The sequence below is a fragment of the Notolepis coatsorum genome, assembly GCF_963971535.1.
Source record: "Notolepis coatsorum genome assembly, chromosome: 5".
In the NCBI taxonomy this organism is placed as follows: Eukaryota; Metazoa; Chordata; class Actinopteri; order Aulopiformes; family Paralepididae; genus Notolepis; species Notolepis coatsorum.
In genome coordinates this window covers 156,438,135-156,456,953 of record NC_140169.1, presented here as the reverse complement: position 1 = coordinate 156,456,953, position 18,819 = coordinate 156,438,135, and the positions used below count along the sequence as shown (strand labels likewise).

The window sequence follows — 18,819 nt, the reverse complement described above, 5'->3', positions numbered from 1 at the left end:
ACAGTCCCTCCTCTCTCTCTCCACCTCCTCCTCCCTCTCACACCACAGTCCCTCCTCTCTCTCCACCTCCTCCTCCCTCTCACACCACAGTCCCTCCTCTCTCTCTCCACCTCCTCCTCCCTCTCACACCACAGTCTCTCCTCTCTCTCTCCACCTCCTCCTCCCTCTCACACCACAGTCCCTCCTCTCTCTCTCCACCTCCTCCTCCCTCTCACACCACAGTCCCTCCTCTCTCTCCACCACCTCCTCCCTCTCACACCACAGTCCCTCCTCTCTCTCCACCTCCTCCTCCCTCTCACACCACAGTCCCTCCTCTCTCCACCTCCTCCTCCTCCCTCTCACACCACAGTCCCTCCTCTCTCTCCACCTCCTCCTCCCTCTCACACCACAGTCCCTCATCTCTCTCCACCACCTCCTCCTCCCTCTCACACCACAGTCCCTCCTCTCTCCACCTCCTCCTCCCTCTCACACCACAGTCCCTCCTCTCTCCACCTCCTCCTCCCTCTCACACCACGGTCGCTCCTCTCTCTCCACCTCCTCCTCCCTCTCACACCACAGTCCCTCCTCTCTCTCTCCACCTCCTCCTCCCTCTCACACCACGTTCGCTCCTCTCTCTCCACCTCCTCCTCCCTCTCACACCACAGTCCCTCCTCTCTCTCTCCACCTCCTCCTCCCTCTCACACCACAGTCCCTCCTTTCTCTCTCCACCTCCTCCTCCCTCTCACACCACAGTCCCTCCTCTCTCTCTCCACCTCCTCCTCCCTCTCACACCACGGTCGCTCCTCTCTCTCCACCTCCTCCTCCCTCTCACACCACAGTCCCTCCTCTCTCTCTCCACCTCCTCCTCCCTCTCACACCACAGTCCCTCCTCTCTCTCTCCACCTCCTCCTCCCTCTCACACCACGGTCGCTCCTCTCTCTCCACCTCCTCCTCCCTCTCACACCACAGTCCCTCCTCTCTCTCTCCACCTCCTCCTCCCTCTCACACCACAGTCCCTCCTCTCTCTCCACCTCCTCCTCCCTCTCACACCACAGTCTCTCCTCTCTCTCTCCACCTCCTCCTCCCTCTCACACCACAGTCTCTCCTCTCTCTCCACCTCCTCCTCCCTCTCACACCACAGTCCCTCCTCTCTCTCCACCTCCTCCTCCCTCTCACACCACAGTCTCTCCTCTCTCTCTCCACCTCCTCCTCCCTCTCACACCCCAGTCCCTCCTCTCTCCACCTCCTCATCCTCCCTCTCATACCCCAGTCCCTCCTCTCTCTCCACCTCCTCCTCCCTCTCACACCACAGTCCCTCCTCTCTCTCCACCTCCTCCTCCCTCTCACACCACAGTCTCTCCTCTCTCTCTCCACCTCCTGCTCCCTCTCACACCCCAGTCCCTCCTCTCTCCACCTCCTCCTCCTCCCTCTCACACCACAGTCCCTCCTCTCTCTCCACCTCCTCCTCCCTCTCACACCACAGTCACTCCTCTCTCTCCACCACCTCCTCCCTCTCACACCACAGTCCCTCCTCTCTCTCCACCACCTCCTCCCTCTCACACCACAGTCTCTCCTCTCTCTCTCCACCTCCTCCTCCCTCTCACACCACAGTCCCTCCTCTCTCTCCACCTCCTCCTCCTCCCTCTCACACCACAGTCCCTCCTCTCTCTCCACCTCCTCCTCCCTCTCACACCACAGTCACTCCTCTCTCTCCACCACCTCCTCCCTCTCACACCACAGTCCCTCCTCTCTCTCCACCACCTCCTCCCTCTCACACCACAGTCTCTCCTCTCTCTCTCCACCTCCTCCTCCCTCTCACACCACAGTCCCTCCTCTCTCTCCACCTCCTCCTCCTCCCTCTCACACCCCAGTCGCTCCTCTCTCTCCACCTCCTCCTCCCTCTCACACCACAGTCCCTCCTCTCTCTCCACCTCCTCCTCCCTCTCACACCACAGTCCCTCCCCTCTCTCCACCTCCTCCTCCCTCTCACACCACAGTCCCTCCTCTCTCTCTCCACCTCCTCCTCCCTCTCACACCCCAGTCGCTCCTCTCTCTCCACCTCCTCCTCCCTCTCACACCCCAGTCGCTCCTCTCTCTCCACCTCCTCCTCCCTCTCACACCACAGTCCCTCCTCTCTCTCCACCTCCTCCTCCCTCTCACACCACAGTCCCTCCTCTCTCTCCACCTCCTCCTCCCTCTCACACCACAGTCCCTCCTCTCTCTCCACCTCCTCCTCCTCCCTCTCACACCCCAGTCTCTCCTCTCTCCACCTCCTCCTCCCTCTCACACCACAGTCCCTCCTCTCTCTCCACCTCCTCCTCCCTCTCACACCACAGTCCCTCCTCTCTCTCCACCTCCTCCTCCCTCTCACACCACAGTCCCTCCTCTCTCTCTCCACCTCCTCCTCCCTCTCACACCACAGTCCCTCCTCTCTCTCCACCTCCTCCTCCCTCTCACACCACAGTCCCTCCTCTCTCTCCACCTCCTCCTCCCTCTCACACCACGGTCCCTCCTCTCTCTCCACCACCTCCTCCTCCCTCTCACACCACAGTCCCTCCTCTCTCCACCTCCTCCTCCCTCTCACATCACGGTCGCTCCTCTCTCTCCACCTCCTCCCTCTCACACCACAGTCCCTCCTCTCTCTCCACCTCCTCCTCCTCCTTCTCACACCACGGTCGCTCCTCTCTCTCCACCACCTCCTCCCTCTCACACCACAGTCCCTCCTCTCTCTCCACCACCTCCTCCCTCTCACACCACAGTCCCTCCTCTCTCTCCACCTCCTCCTCCCTCTCACACCACAGTCCCTCCTCTCTCTCCACCTCCTCCTCCCTCTCACACCACAGTCCCTCCTCTCTCTCCACCTCCTCCTCCTCCCTCTCACACCACAGTCCCTCCTCTCTCTCCACCTCCTCCTCCCTCTCACACCACAGTCCCTCCTCTCTCTCCACCTCCTCCTCCCTCTCACACCACAGTCCCTCATCTCTCTCCACCACCTCCTCCTCCCTCTCACACCACAGTCCCTCCTCTCTCCACCTCCTCCTCCCTCTCACACCACAGTCCCTCCTCTCTCCACCTCCTCCTCCCTCTCACATCACGGTCGCTCCTCTCTCTCCACCTCCTCCTCCCTCTCACACCACAGTCCCTCCTCTCTCTCTCCACCTCCTCCTCCCTCTCACACCACAGTCCCTCATCTCTCTCCACCACCTCCTCCTCCCTCTCACACCACAGTCCCTCCTCTCTCCACCTCCTCCTCCCTCTCACACCACAGTCCCTCCTCTCTCCACCTCCTCCTCCCTCTCACACCACGGTCGCTCCTCTCTCTCCACCTCCTCCTCCCTCTCACACCACAGTCCCTCCTCTCTCTCTCCACCTCCTCCTCCCTCTCACACCACAGTCTCTCCTCTCTCTCTCCACCTCCTCCTCCCTCTCACACCACAGTCCCTCCTCTCTCTCCACCTCCTCCTCCCTCTCACACCACAGTCCCTCCTCTCTCTCCACCTCCTCCTCCCTCTCACACCACAGTCCCTCCTCTCTCTCTCCACCTCCTCCTCCTTCTCACACCACGGTCTCTCCTCTCTCTCTCCACCTCCTCCTCCCTCTCACACCACAGTCCCTCCTCTCTCTCCACCTCCTCCTCCCTCTCACACCACAGTCCCTCCTCTCTCTCTCCACCTCCTCCTCCCTCTCACACCACAGTCCCTCCTCTCTCTCTCCACCTCCTCCTCCTTCTCACACCACGGTCCCTCCTCTCTCTCCACCACCTCCTCCCTCTCACACCACAGTCCCTCCTCTCTCCACCTCCTCCTCCCTCTCACACCACAGTCTCTCCTCTCTCTCTCCACCTCCTCCTCCCTCTCACACCACAGTCTCTCCTCTCTCTCCACCTCCTCCTCCCTCTCACACCACAGTCCCTCCTCTCTCTCCACCTCCTCCTCCCTCTCACACCACAGTCTCTCCTCTCTCTCTCCACCTCCTCCTCCCTCTCACACCCCAGTCCCTCCTCTCTCCACCTCCTCCTCCTCCCTCTCACACCCCAGTCCCTCCTCTCTCTCCACCTCCTCCTCCCTCTCACACCACAGTCCCTCCTCTCTCTCCACCTCCTCCTCCCTCTCACACCACAGTCTCTCCTCTCTCTCTCCACCTCCTCCTCCCTCTCACACCCCAGTCCCTCCTCTCTCCACCTCCTCCTCCTCCCTCTCACACCACAGTCCCTCCTCTCTCTCCACCTCCTCCTCCCTCTCACACCACAGTCCCTCCTCTCTCTCCACCTCCTCCTCCTTCTCACACCACGGTCCCTCCTCTCTCTCCACCACCTCCTCCCTCTCACACCACAGTCCCTCCTCTCTCCACCTCCTCCTCCCTCTCACACCACAGTCACTCCTCTCTCTCCACCACCTCCTCCCTCTCACACCACAGTCCCTCCTCTCTCTCCACCACCTCCTCCCTCTCACACCACAGTCTCTCCTCTCTCTCTCCACCTCCTCCTCCCTCTCACACCACAGTCCCTCCTCTCTCTCCACCTCCTCCTCCTCCCTCTCACACCCCAGTCGCTCCTCTCTCTCCACCTCCTCCTCCCTCTCACACCACAGTCCCTCCTCTCTCCACCTCCTCCTCCCTCTCACACCACAGTCCCTCCACTCTCTCCACCTCCTCCTCCCTCTCACACCACAGTCCCTCCTCTCTCTCCACCTCCTCCTCCCTCTCACACCCCAGTCGCTCCTCTCTCTCCACCTCCTCCTCCCTCTCACACCCCAGTCCCTCCTCTCTCTCCACCTCCTCCTCCCTCTCACACCCCAGTCGCTCCTCTCTCTCCACCTCCTCCTCCCTCTCACACCACAGTCCCTCCTCTCTCCACCTCCTCCTCCCTCTCACACCACAGTCCCTCCACTCTCTCCACCTCCTCCTCCCTCTCACACCACAGTCCCTCCTCTCTCTCCACCTCCTCCTCCCTCTCACACCACAGTCCCTCCTCTCTCTCTCCACCTCCTCCTCCCTCTCACACCACAGTCCCTCCTCTCTCTCCACCTCCTCCTCCTCCTTCTCACACCACGGTCGCTCCTCTCTCTCCACCTCCTCCTCCCTCTCACACCACAGTCCCTCCTCTCTCTCCACCTCCTCCTCCTCCCTCTCACACCACAGTCCCTCCTCTCTCCACCTCCTCCTCCCTCTCACACCACAGTCCCTCCTCTCTCCACCTCCTCCTCCCTCTCACATCACGGTCGCTCCTCTCTCTCCACCTCCTCCTCCCTCTCACACCACGGTCGCTCCTCTCTCTCCACCTCCTCCTCCCTCTCACACCACAGTCCCTCCTCTCTCTCTCTCTCCACCTCCTCCTCCCTCTCACACCACAGTCCCTCCTCTCTCTCTCCACCTCCTCCTCCCTCTCACACCACAGTCCCTCCTCTCTCTCCACCTCCTCCTCCCTCTCACACCACAGTCCCTCCTCTCTCTCTCCACCTCCTCCTCCCTCTCACACCACAGTCTCTCCTCTCTCTCTCCACCTCCTCCTCCCTCTCACACCACAGTCCCTCCTCTCTCTCTCCACCTCCTCCTCCTTCTCACACCACGGTCCCTCCTCTCTCTCCACCACCTCCTCCTCCCTCTCACACCACAGTCCCTCCTCTCTCTCCACCTCCTCCTCCCTCTCACACCACAGTCCCTCCTCTCTCTCCACCTCCTCCTCCTCCTTCTCACACTACGGTCGCTCCTCTCTCTCCACCACCTCCTCCCTCTCACACCACAGTCCCTCCTCTCTCTCCACCTCCTCCTCCCTCTCACACCACAGTCCCTCCTCTCTCCACCTCCTCCTCCTCCCTCTCACACCACAGTCCCTCCTCTCTCTCCACCTCCTCCTCCCTCTCACACCACAGTCCCTCATCTCTCTCCACCACCTCCTCCTCCCTCTCACACCACAGTCCCTCCTCTCTCCACCTCCTCCTCCCTCTCACACCACAGTCCCTCCTCTCTCCACCTCCTCCTCCCTCTCACACCACGGTCGCTCCTCTCTCTCCACCTCCTCCTCCCTCTCACACCACAGTCCCTCCTCTCTCTCTCCACCTCCTCCTCCCTCTCACACCACGTTCGCTCCTCTCTCTCCACCTCCTCCTCCCTCTCACACCACAGTCCCTCCTCTCTCTCTCCACCTCCTCCTCCCTCTCACACCACAGTCCCTCCTCTCTCTCTCCACCTCCTCCTCCCTCTCACACCACAGTCCCTCCTCTCTCTCTCCACCTCCTCCTCCCTCTCACACCACGGTCGCTCCTCTCTCTCCACCTCCTCCTCCCTCTCACACCACAGTCCCTCCTCTCTCTCTCCACCTCCTCCTCCCTCTCACACCACAGTCCCTCCTCTCTCTCTCCACCTCCTCCTCCCTCTCACACCACGGTCGCTCCTCTCTCTCCACCTCCTCCTCCCTCTCACACCACAGTCCCTCCTCTCTCTCTCCACCTCCTCCTCCCTCTCACACCACAGAGCCCGTCTCCAGACACCGAGAGGCCAATGAGAGGCAGTGTAGTTACTCAGACTGCGCTCGCGACAACACAGCTCGCAGTGTGGCTTCCTGGGAGAGAGGAGGCGCTGGCGTGTGTAGGCCGCGCCGCTGGCGAGGTGGAGCGATGCGTGTATTTAATGCAACGCTATAGAGTGAAAGATAGTCCGTTATAAACTACAGGAAGGCGGGAGAAATTGGATTCCCGCCGGTGATGAAAAAAAAACGAACGACCGGAGGTTGAGACGTGAAAAGCAGAGCTAGGGAAAATCCCCTCTACACCCCCCCAACCTCCCCCCCCTCCCCCGGCAAATTACACCCTGGATAGGATGACACTTTCAGATCACCCCGGATTTAAAGATTAGAAAGCATCTGGGAAATAAAATGATGTGAACACCTCGCCCCAGTGCTCCCAGGCGTCTTGATCTGGAGCGGATAAAACAGTATCTAGACGTGTTGGTAGCAGGTGGCTGGACGAGATGATCATTTCGACGCTGAGACCAGGGTTTATTCGCAGGAATATTCCAAGTCGGTTTGCAGTATATGTTGAGGTTTAAAAAAAAAATTATAAAAAAATCATTATCATCGTAATGCGACGATCGTCCGAATGATGCCGCTGCTATGGAACCGCACCAGCGTTCTGGGTGTTATGCGCCAAACCAACATCGACTTCTACGACGTTAACATCATCAGGCATTCTGTGGCGTCCGTTTAACCCAGACCTGGGCATATCCGGCCTGCGGGATGATTCTCCTCTCTCTCCACCTCCTCCTCCCTCTCACACCACAGTCCCTCCTCTCTCTCCACCTCCTCCTCCTCCCTCTCACACCACAGTCCCTCCTCTCTCTCCACCTCCTCCTCCCTCTCACACCACAGTCCCTCCTCTCTCTCCACCTCCTCCTCCCTCTCACACCACAGTCCCTCATCTCTCTCCACCACCTCCTCCTCCCTCTCACACCACAGTCCCTCCTCTCTCCACCTCCTCCTCCCTCTCACACCACAGTCCCTCCTCTCTCCACCTCCTCCTCCCTCTCACATCACGGTCGCTCCTCTCTCTCCACCTCCTCCTCCCTCTCACACCACAGTCCCTCCTCTCTCTCTCCACCTCCTCCTCCCTCTCACACCACAGTCCCTCATCTCTCTCCACCACCTCCTCCTCCCTCTCACACCACAGTCCCTCCTCTCTCCACCTCCTCCTCCCTCTCACACCACGGTCGCTCCTCTCTCTCCACCTCCTCCTCCCTCTCACACCACAGTCCCTCCTCTCTCTCTCCACCTCCTCCTCCCTCTCACACCACAGTCTCTCCTCTCTCTCTCCACCTCCTCCTCCCTCTCACACCACAGTCCCTCCTCTCTCTCCACCACCTCCTCCCTCTCACACCACAGTCCCTCCTCTCTCCACCTCCTCCTCCCTCTCACACCACAGTCTCTCCTCTCTCTCTCCACCTCCTCCTCCCTCTCACACCACAGTCTCTCCTCTCTCTCCACCTCCTCCTCCCTCTCACACCACAGTCCCTCCTCTCTCTCCACCTCCTCCTCCCTCTCACACCACAGTCTCTCCTCTCTCTCTCCACCTCCTCCTCCCTCTCACACCCCAGTCCCTCCTCTCTCCACCTCCTCCTCCTCCCTCTCACACCCCAGTCCCTCCTCTCTCTCCACCTCCTCCTCCCTCTCACACCACAGTCCCTCCTCTCTCTCCACCTCCTCCTCCCTCTCACACCACAGTCTCTCCTCTCTCTCTCCACCTCCTCCTCCCTCTCACACCCCAGTCCCTCCTCTCTCCACCTCCTCCTCCTCCCTCTCACAACACAGTCCCTCCTCTCTCTCCACCTCCTCCTCCCTCTCACACCACAGTCCCTCCTCTCTCTCCACCTCCTCCTCCTTCTCACACCACGGTCCCTCCTCTCTCTCCACCACCTCCTCCCTCTCACACCACAGTCCCTCCTCTCTCCACCTCCTCCTCCCTCTCACACCACAGTCACTCCTCTCTCTCCACCACCTCCTCCCTCTCACACCACAGTCCCTCCTCTCTCTCCACCACCTCCTCCCTCTCACACCACAGTCTCTCCTCTCTCTCCACCTCCTCCTCCCTCTCACACCACAGTCCCTCCTCTCTCTCCACCTCCTCCTCCCTCTCACACCCCAGTCGCTCCTCTCTCTCCACCTCCTCCTCCCTCTCACACCACAGTCCCTCCTCTCTCCACCTCCTCCTCCCTCTCACACCACAGTCCCTCCTCTCTCTCCACCTCCTCCTCCCTCTCACACCACAGTCCCTCCTCTCTCTCCACCTCCTCCTCCCTCTCACACCACAGTCCCTCCTCTCTCTCCACCTCCTCCTCCCTCTCACACCACAGTCCCTCCTCTCTCTCCACCTCCTCCTCCCTCTCACACCACAGTCCCTCCTCTCTCCACCTCCTCCTCCCTCTCACACCACAGTCCCTCCTCTCTCTCCACCTCCTCCTCCCTCTCACACCACAGTCCCTCCTCTCTCTCCACCTCCTCCTCCCTCTCACACCACAGTCCCTCCTCTCTCTCTCCACCTCCTCCTCCCTCTCACACCACAGTCCCTCCTCTCTCTCCACCTCCTCCTCCTCCTCTCACACCACGGTCGCTCCTCTCTCTCCACCTCCTCCTCCCTCTCACACCACAGTCCCTCCTCTCTCTCCACCTCCTCCTCCCTCTCACACCACAGTCCCTCCTCTCTCCACCTCCTCCTCCCTCTCACACCACAGTCCCTCCTCTCTCTCCACCTCCTCCTCCCTCTCACATCACGGTCGCTCCTCTCTCTCCACCTCCTCCTCCCTCTCACACCACGGTCGCTCCTCTCTCTCCACCTCCTCCTCCCTCTCACACCACAGTCCCTCCTCTCTCTCTCTTCTCTCTCCACCTCCTCCTCCCTCTCACACCACAGTCCCTCCTCTCTCTCTCCACCTCCTCCTCCCCTCACACCACAGTCCCTCCTCTCCTCTCTCTCCACCTCCTCCTCCCTCTCACACCACAGTCCCTCTCTCTCTCTCCACCTCCTCCTCCCTCTCACACCACAGTCTCTCCTCTCTCTCTCCACCTCCTCCTCCCTCTCACACCACAGTCCCTCCTCTCTCTCTCACCTCCTCCTCCTTCTCACACCACGGTCCCTCCTCTCTCTCCACCACCTCCTCCTCCCCTCTCACACCACAGTCCCTCCTCTCTCTCCACCTCCTCCTCCCTCTCACACCACAGTCCCTCCTCTCTCTCCACCTCCTCCTCCTCCTTCTCACACTACGGTCGCTCCTCTCTCTCCACCACCTCCTCCCTCTCACACCACAGTCCCTCCTCTCTCTCCACCTCCTCCTCCCTCTCACACCACAGTCCCTCCTCTCTCCACCTCCTCCTCCTCCCTCTCACACCACAGTCCCTCCTCTCTCTCCACCTCCTCCTCCCTCTCACACCACAGTCCCTCATCTCTCTCCACCACCTCCTCCTCCCTCTCACACCACAGTCCCTCCTCTCTCCACCTCCTCCTCCCTCTCACACCACAGTCCCTCCTCTCTCCACCTCCTCCTCCCTCTCACACCACGGTCGCTCCTCTCTCTCCACCTCCTCCTCCCTCTCACACCACAGTCCCTCCTCTCTCTCTCCACCTCCTCCTCCCTCTCACACCACGTTCGCTCCTCTCTCTCCACCTCCTCCTCCCTCTCACACCACAGTCCCTCCTCTCTCTCTCCACCTCCTCCTCCCTCTCACACCACAGTCCCTCCTCTCTCTCTCCACCTCCTCCTCCCTCTCACACCACAGTCCCTCCTCTCTCTCTCCACCTCCTCCTCCCTCTCACACCACGGTCGCTCCTCTCTCTCCACCTCCTCCTCCCTCTCACACCACAGTCCCTCCTCTCTCTCTCCACCTCCTCCTCCCTCTCACACCACAGTCCCTCCTCTCTCTCTCCACCTCCTCCTCCCTCTCACACCACGGTCGCTCCTCTCTCTCCACCTCCTCCTCCCTCTCACACCACAGTCCCTCCTCTCTCTCTCCACCTCCTCTCCTCCCTCTCACACCACAGAGCCCGTCTCCAGACACCGAGAGGCCAATGAGAGGCAGTGTAGTTACTCAGACTGCGCTCGCGACAACACAGCTCGCAGTGTGGCTTCCTGGGAGAGAGGAGGCGCTGGCGTGTGTAGGCCGCGCCGCTGGCGAGGTGGAGCGATGCGTGTATTTAATGCAACGCTATAGAGTGAAAGATAGTCCGTTATAAACTACAGGAAGGTGGGAGAAATTGGATTCCCGCCGGTGATGAAAAAAAAACGAACGACCGGAGGTTGAGACGTGAAAAGCAGAGCTAGGGAAAATCCCCTCTACACCCCCCCAACCTCCCCCCCCTCCCCCGGCAAATTACACCCTGGATAGGATGACACTTTCAGATCACCCCGGATTTAAAGATTAGAAAGCATCTGGGAAATAAAATGATGTGAACACCTCGCCCCCAGTGCTCCCAGGCGTCTTGATCTGGAGCGGATAAAACAGTATCTAGACGTGTTGGTAGCAGGTGGCTGGACGAGATGATCATTTCGACGCTGAGACCAGGGTTTATTCGCAGGAATATTCCAAGTCGGTTTGCAGTATATGTTGAGGTTTAAAAAAAAAAAATTATAAAAAAATCATTATCATCGTAATGCGACGATCGTCCGGTCCGAATGATGCCGCTGCTATGGAACCGCACCAGCGTTCTGGGTGTTTATGCGCCAAACCAACATCGACTTCTACGACGTTAACATCATCAGGCATTCTGTGGCGTCCGTTTAACCCAGACCTGGGCATATCCGGCCTGCGGGATGATTCTGACCGGCCCCGCGAAAGATTACATGATAATACAAAAAAAAAAAAAAAAAAAAAATTACTTTTTTCTTTTCATGTCAACGTTCACACGCACAATATACGCTTAGGAGACATGCTCAGAAGATGTTGGTTCTCTTTGAATCCACCTACATATGTGAACAGACATTCTCAGTCATGACGTTTACCAAGTCCAGGTACAGATCCTCTCTCACTGATGAACATCTGTCAGCTGTGCTTCGCATCTCCACCTCAGACATGCAACCTGACTTTGATGGACTTGTTAAAGCTCAACAGAGACTGGATTTCTCACACTGAATGAAAAAAAAGAACTGAAGAACACTAAAATGTGGAAATATAACAAGTGAAATGGGACACTTGATATTTTTTTTTCTTTTTTTTGCACAGTTCTGAAAACATTAAATGTTTAATATAGGCATGTAAAGTAAAAAGGCTACAAAACTGGGACACTTTTCTTTACACAGTTCAGTGACATGTCTTGTTTATTTTGCTATAAGATGATGTGATGTCTTTAGAAAGCTAAGAAAATCCTTGTTTCAATAGTATATGAAACTCAAAATGCCCTTTGTTATTAATGTTTCACATTTTGTTTATCATTTTGGAAATAAAGTCTATTTTTGAAAGCTAACCTCACCTTTTAATTGCCAAATAATAACATACACTCTTACCAGGGGTCAAAACAATGCCATGTACTGCTTTTTATATAGAAATAAAATGTATATTATGCATAATTGAGTTTGGAATTTTGGCCCGGCCCCCCAACATATTTTCAGTTGCTCATTCGGCCCCCTGGGAAAAATAATTGCCCACCCCTGGTTTAACCTGTAGCGTGGTAGTGAAGGGGGTAACCTGCTGTAGTGTGGTAGTGAAGGGGTTAACCTTCTGTAGTGTGGTAGTGAAAGGGTTAAAAAAGGTGCACCAGTCACATTGGAGAATGAATATTTAAACGGGAATCACTATGAGAATCACTATGAGATGTAGGAGTGCGGAGCCAATAGAGCTGTGTACAGGCACATATCACGATACAGCGGTGGGTATTTATGGTGTTCACTTATATTACCTTACTCTAACACCTCTGACTGTGGTTTCCTCCAGAGCCGTTCATCCAATCGACTTCACACCCAAGAAAGTGCAGCGTAGAGTGTGAAGTTGATGCAAGCAGCGATACCGGAGGCCAAGCGCTCGGCCCGTTCAGAACCGGCGCGGACAACTACTGTATGTTGGAAGGTTTGACAGATTGTTGTCAACTAAGCTAAACTTCTTTTAGTCAATGACGGCCCTTGGGCCCGGGCAATTCATCGAGTTTCACAATTTCAATTAACCAGTCTTTCAATTCTCCAAATCATGAAAACAAGATAAGGGAGATAAGAGGGTTATTGTGCCGCATGTTGCTGTCATGTTTAGTCTGGTGTTCCTTCACAGCGGGGCGCTCAGCCCCTCCAGTTATTTTTTAAATAGACAATAATAAAAAGAGTACGATAAAATAGACAGAGTAACATAGTGCAGTGCAATAAAATTGTAGAATAGAATAGACATAAAATGAGCACATAAAGTGCAGACATATCAAATCTGTATTTTTACAGTGCAATAAAATAGTTCTGGATTACTGTCTTAACTGTCTGTAGTGTGGTAGTGAAAGGGTTAACATTCTGTAGTGTGGTGTTGCGAACCTTCTGTAGTGTGGAGTTGCGAAAGTGTTAACCCTTTGTCGTGTGGCAGTGAAAGGGTTAACCTTCTGTAGTGTCGTAGTGAAAGTTTGACGTTGAACACAAGAACGCACACACACACACACACACACACACATACACACATGCGCGTGCACGCGCACAGTGGAACAAAGGAACAGAGGAGCGAGCATCATGTATTAGACAATGATGTGTCTGTTTCTAAGCCCCTAGTTTTCACTGCAAAAACAAACAAAAAACAGTTTTCCTCATTGTCATAGTGACGCTGTTAGCCATATAGACCTCCGCAACACTTCCGGTATTCTGAAATCATGGGAGAGAGAGCGGTGGGGTGAAAATGAATTAATGAATGTGGATGAGAGCCTTGACATTAAGTGGTGGTTGTAGCTACGGCTGTGGGGGTGCGGGAGACATGATCCAATATACTCTTATACGCCTGAGTCTCCTGAATACGGAGAGACCAATCCCGACTCACCCCCCCCCCCCCCCCACAGCCGTAGCTACAACCACATAATGTCGAGTCATCCACATTCATTCATTGTGGTCTATTGACTACCACATGGGAGGGGAGGGTGTAGACTACCACATTGGAGGGGAGGGTGTAGACTACCACATGGGAGGGGAGGGTGTAGACTACCACATGGGGGGGGGAGGGTGTAGACTACCACATGGGAGGGGAGGGTGTAGACTACCACATGGGAGGGGAGGGTGTAGACTACCACATGGGAGGGGAGGGTGTAGACTACCACATGGGGGGGGAGGGTGTAGACTACCACATGGGAGGGGAGGGTGTAGACTACCACATGGGAGGGGAGGGTGTAGACTACCACATGGGGGGGGGGTGTAGACTACCACATGGGAGGGGAGGGTGTAGACTACCACATGGGAGGGGAGGGTGTAGACTACCACATGGGGGGGGAGGGTGTAGACTACCACATGGGAGGGGAGGGTGTAGACTACCACATGTGAGGGGAGAGTGTAGACTACCACATGGGAGGGGAGGGTGTAGACTACCACATGGGAGGGGAGGGGGGAGGGTGTAGACTACCACATGGGAGGGGAGGGTGTAGACTACCACATGGGGGGGGGGGGAGGGTGTAGACTACCACATGGGAGGGGAGGGTGTAGACTACCACATGGGAGGGGAAGGTGTAGACTACCACATGGGAGGGGAGGGTGTAGACTACCACATGGGAGTCACTGGGAGAGTGGGGGGGGAGGGTGTAGACTACCACATGGAAGTCACTGGGAGAGCGGGGGGGAGGGTGTAGACTACCACATGGGAGTCACTGGGAGAAGGGGGGGGAGGGTGTAGACTACCACATGGGAGTCACTGGGAGAGTGGGGGGGAGGGTGTAGACTACCACATGGGAGGGGAGGGTGTAGACTACCACATGGGGGGGGAGGGTGTAGACTACCACATGGGAGGGGAGGGTGTAGACTACCACATGGGAGTCACTGGGAGAGTGGGGGGGAGGGTGTAGACTACCATATGGAAGTCACTGGGAGAGTGGGGGAGAGGGTGTAGCCTACCACATGGGGGGGGGGGAGTGTGTAGACTACCACATGGGAGGGGAGGGTGTAGACTACCACATGGGAGTCACTGGGAGAGTGGGGGGGGAGGGTGTAGACTACCACATGGGAGTCACTGGGAGAGCGGGGGGGAGGGTGTAGACTACCACATGGGAGTCACTGGGAGAGTGGGGGGGAGGGTGTAGACTACCACATGGAAGTCACTGGGAGAGCGGGGGGGAGGGTGTAGACTACCACATGGGAGTCACTGGGAGAGTGGAGGGGGAGGGTGTAGACTACCACATGGGAGTCACTGGGAGAGTGTAACGCGGGGGGAGGGTGTAGACTACCACATGGGAGTCACTGGGAGAGTGGGGGGGAGGGTGTAGACTACCACATGGGAGTCACTGGGAGAGTGGGGGGGAGGGTGTAGACTACCACATGGGAGTCACTGGGAGAGTGGAGGGGGAGGGTGTAGACTACCACATGGGAGTCACTGGGAGAGTGGGGGGGAGGGTGTAGACTACCACATGGGAGTCACTGGGAGAGTGGAGGGGGAGGGTGTAGACTACCACATGGGAGTCACTGGGAGAGTGGGGGGGAGGGTGTAGACTACCACATGGGAGTCACTGGGAGAGTGTAACGCGGGGGGAGGGTGTAGACTACCACATGGGAGTCACTGGGAGAGTGTAACGCGGGGGGAGGGTGTAGACTACCACATGGGAGTCACTGGGAGAGTGGAGGGGGAGGGTGTAGACTACCACATGGGAGTCACTGGGAGAGTGGGGGGGAGGGTGTAGACTACCACATGGGAGTCACTGGGAGAGTGTAACGCGGGGGGAGGGTGTAGACTATCACATGGGAGTCACTGGGAGAGTGTAACGCGGGGGGAGGGTGTAGACTACCACATGGGAGTCACTGGGAGAGTGGGGGGGAGGGTGTAGACTACCACATGGGAGTCACTGGGAGAGTGGGGGGGAGGGTGTAGACTACCACATGGGAGTCACTGGGAGAGCGGGGGGGAGGGTGTAGACTACCACATGAGAGTCACTGGGAGAGCGGGGGGGAGGGTGTAGACTACCACATGGGAGTCACTGGGAGAGCGGGGGGGAGGGTGTAGACTACCACATGGGAGTCACTGGGAGAGTGGGGGGGAGGGTGTAGACTACCACATGGGAGTCACTGGGAGAGTGGAGGGGGAGGGTGTAGACTACCACATGAGAGTCACTGGGAGAGCGGGGGGGAGGGTGTAGACTACCACATGAGAGTCACTGGGAGAGCGGGGGGGAGGGTGTAGACTACCACATGGGAGTCACTGGGAGAGCGGGGGGAGGGTGTAGACTGTAGCTATAGTCACTTTCCCGCACCTACTCCCCGAACTCCGCATGCGCAGATTGATGAACCTCGATCTCTGGACAATCCAGAGAGACTTCGTGGGCGATCTGCGCATGCAGAGTTCGGGAAGTAGGTGCGGGAAAGTGACTATAGCTTGGCCGAGAAAGTGCCAATCGACTTGGGACTGGTCTCTCCGTGTTCAGGAGACTCAGGTGTATAAAAAAGTATATTGGATCATGTCTCCAGCACCCCCACAGCCGTAGGTAGGTACACTTAATGTCAAGGATCTCATCCACATTCATTCATTTTCTCCCCCCTGCTCTCTCTCCCATGAGCTCAATGTAAGCGGAAGTGCAGTGGTCTACTATATACCACTGTTCAGCGACAGCCCTGCCTTGGCCTAACACCAGCCCTGCTGCCCCCCTATACCACTGTTCAGGGGCACCGCACCCCCCCCCCCCCCCTAGTCGCCGGTACAACCCACCTGCCGGCTGTCGCGCTGGGAGGAGGAGGAGGAGACACTCTTGTGCGTCGGCGTGGAGCCCTTGGTGCCGGGCGTGGTGCTCCTCTCCTCGCCGGAGCTCATGGAGCGGCCGTGGTGCAGGCCGCCCCGCTGGTAGCGCAGTTGCTGCTGCTGCTGGTGGTGGTGTTGGTGGTGGGACATGATGGCGGCTCCTCTGGTTGGGATCCCTGGTCCTCACGCAGCACCGCACGTCTGGAACCAGAGGGTACAGGGAGGTTAGAAGAGAGACCTCTATCGGGGGAATTCGGGGCGTCATATCATAGTGTAGCCGGTTCGAATTGGATTGCCCTGAGCGAGTCTCGAACCCGGGCCGTTGGCGCCGCGGGCGACATCACAGACCGCTATACCAAGAGGTGAATTCACTTCTAGGTAACGTGTCTGGATGCCTTTTAAGGGGGAGTGAGTTTAACTCGCAGTACCGCTACGTGCCAGTCACTTCACAACACTTGAAGTCCATCGTGACTAGTGTGGATATTACTCGTGGTACCTCCGTTACAATAGCAGCATGGAGGAGGGGGGGGGTACAGGTATGGGCAGGGTAATAGTAGAAAGACATAAATATAGGCGATCAAATTCGATCTAAATATAAAAACATGAGGAGGAAATAAACAGTGTAAACAATATGATTAACTTAACAAGCTTGACGAGAATCTGAAAATGTCTAAATCCTTTAAAACATTTAAAAAAATCACTGAAAGAGAAACTGCTTAAATCATATCTCTAATAAAAATGATAACTTAGGTATATAAATTGTCTGTATTATCTATCTATGTTATATGTCAGTTAGTAGGTAGGTGTGTAAACCTACCCACGTTGTATGTTTTGTTTTGTTTTTTGTTTATTGTTTTGTTGTTTATATTCTGTTTATATCCGTGTTCAGGCTCCCTCCAAAAGCTTTAAATAGCTTCTTGGGAGACCTTAGACTAGGCAGAATTTCAGAAAATGTGCTTGTATAAAGTGCTGAAGGCATTTCGTGTTTATTTTTGGTACACAACATTTCTAGGGGTATTAAGGGGTGCTGAATCTAAATCTGCTGTATACCAAGCTCAAAAATGTCAAATAAGGCCTCAAAATTGAGAAATCCAACATGGCCGCCAGCACCAGGCCCTCTCTCCACAAAAACAGGTGCTAAACCCACAGTTTTTATTCTACTGACATGAAACTTTGCACAGAACATCTGCACCTATGGAGGAAGAAAGTATGAATATAGCTGGGGTGCAACCATGAGTAACAGGGTGTTTTTGACTGTCTAACTGTAATATTTGTATAGACGAGGATAAAAAAAAATGACATTTCTTCAGTGTTTGCAGGAATACTACAGCAATTTGGTAATAACTGTACAGTGTTGGACACCAACATTCGAATCCCCCAAGTTTTAGCTTTCTTCAGGTACCAAGTTTATGCAAGTAGCTCTTATAAATCTGGATATATAAGCATTTTAATGTAAGCATGCTGTTTTAGGTGAATTTTCTAAAAGTAAATGGTGGGGCTTAATGAGTTAAGTGTGACTACACAAGGTACAAACCTGAATTAAATGTATGTTTTCTTACATACATCAACAAGGACGTAGTCACACCGGAGATTCAAGAATCCCTACTTGGTGCAGAACACCTTGGACAGGCACAACTGAACATGTTTGTGGACAAACGTTTGTGTGAACCTCCAGATAGTGACCAGCACCTGAACCTGAAATCACCCATTCGAAAGAACAAAGCCAAGACATTTGCCTCTTTGTATGAAGTTGTGAAACTTTCCAAGAACAAGCAAAACACCATCAAAGTGGACAGGCAGATTCTACAAAGGCTCATCACAGCTTACAGAGCAGGTCGTAAGGTAGACCTTGAAAATATCCTCCAGCATGAGCTCATGCCCATCCCGCCATCTCTGGCCACAACTAACGGGAGTCTACATTCCACCAACAAGTCTGTGTTCGCAAATATACTGAGGAAACAAGTTAAAACCCCTGCAGATCTTACCCTTCAGGGACCCAGCTGCCTGGTCATTGATGGCCAAGCTCTGGTAATGGCACTCGGAAAGCCACCTGACACTACAACATTTGGTGACTATGCCAACAAGTTCACTGACACCGTGTTGAAGATGGGAGCAAACTACCAGACGGTAGATGTCGTCTTTGACAGATACCATGACCAATCCATCAAAACAGGAGCAAGGGTGAAACGCAAACAGCGCCACAGACCAGTACGTCGTGAAATCGTGTTAAACTTCAATATGAACAAGCTGACTCTAGAGCTATGTGGCAGGGCCTCAGAATGATGACAGATTACAAAGGCACCTCCCTCAAACTGAACAGTGACATCCAACTGGCATATGATCTCAATACCTTCTATGCGAGGTTTGAGGCTGGGAATAACAGCACCAGCCTACAAACCACTGCAATGGAGGGGGGGGGGGGGGGCACTGCTGATGGAGACTCAGTGTTCAGGGTAACAGAGCATGAGGTGAGGAGGACA

General features: G+C 55.9%; 1 protein-coding gene across 1 annotated transcript in view; it reads right to left on the bottom strand.

Moving 5' to 3' along the window:
- The window catches only part of osbpl6 (oxysterol binding protein-like 6), a gene marked incomplete at its 3' end in the record, with an annotated part of 253,483 nt that extends 237,045 nt beyond the window's left edge, over positions 1 to 16,438 (bottom strand). The window contains exon 1 of the mRNA XM_084314748.1: positions 16,310 to 16,438. Coding sequence (XP_084170874.1) covers positions 16,310 to 16,411 — 102 coding nt within the window. The 5' untranslated portion in view covers positions 16,412 to 16,438. The remainder of the gene's footprint in view (positions 1 to 16,309) is intronic.
- Between the last annotated feature and the right edge of the window lie 2,381 nt (positions 16,439 to 18,819).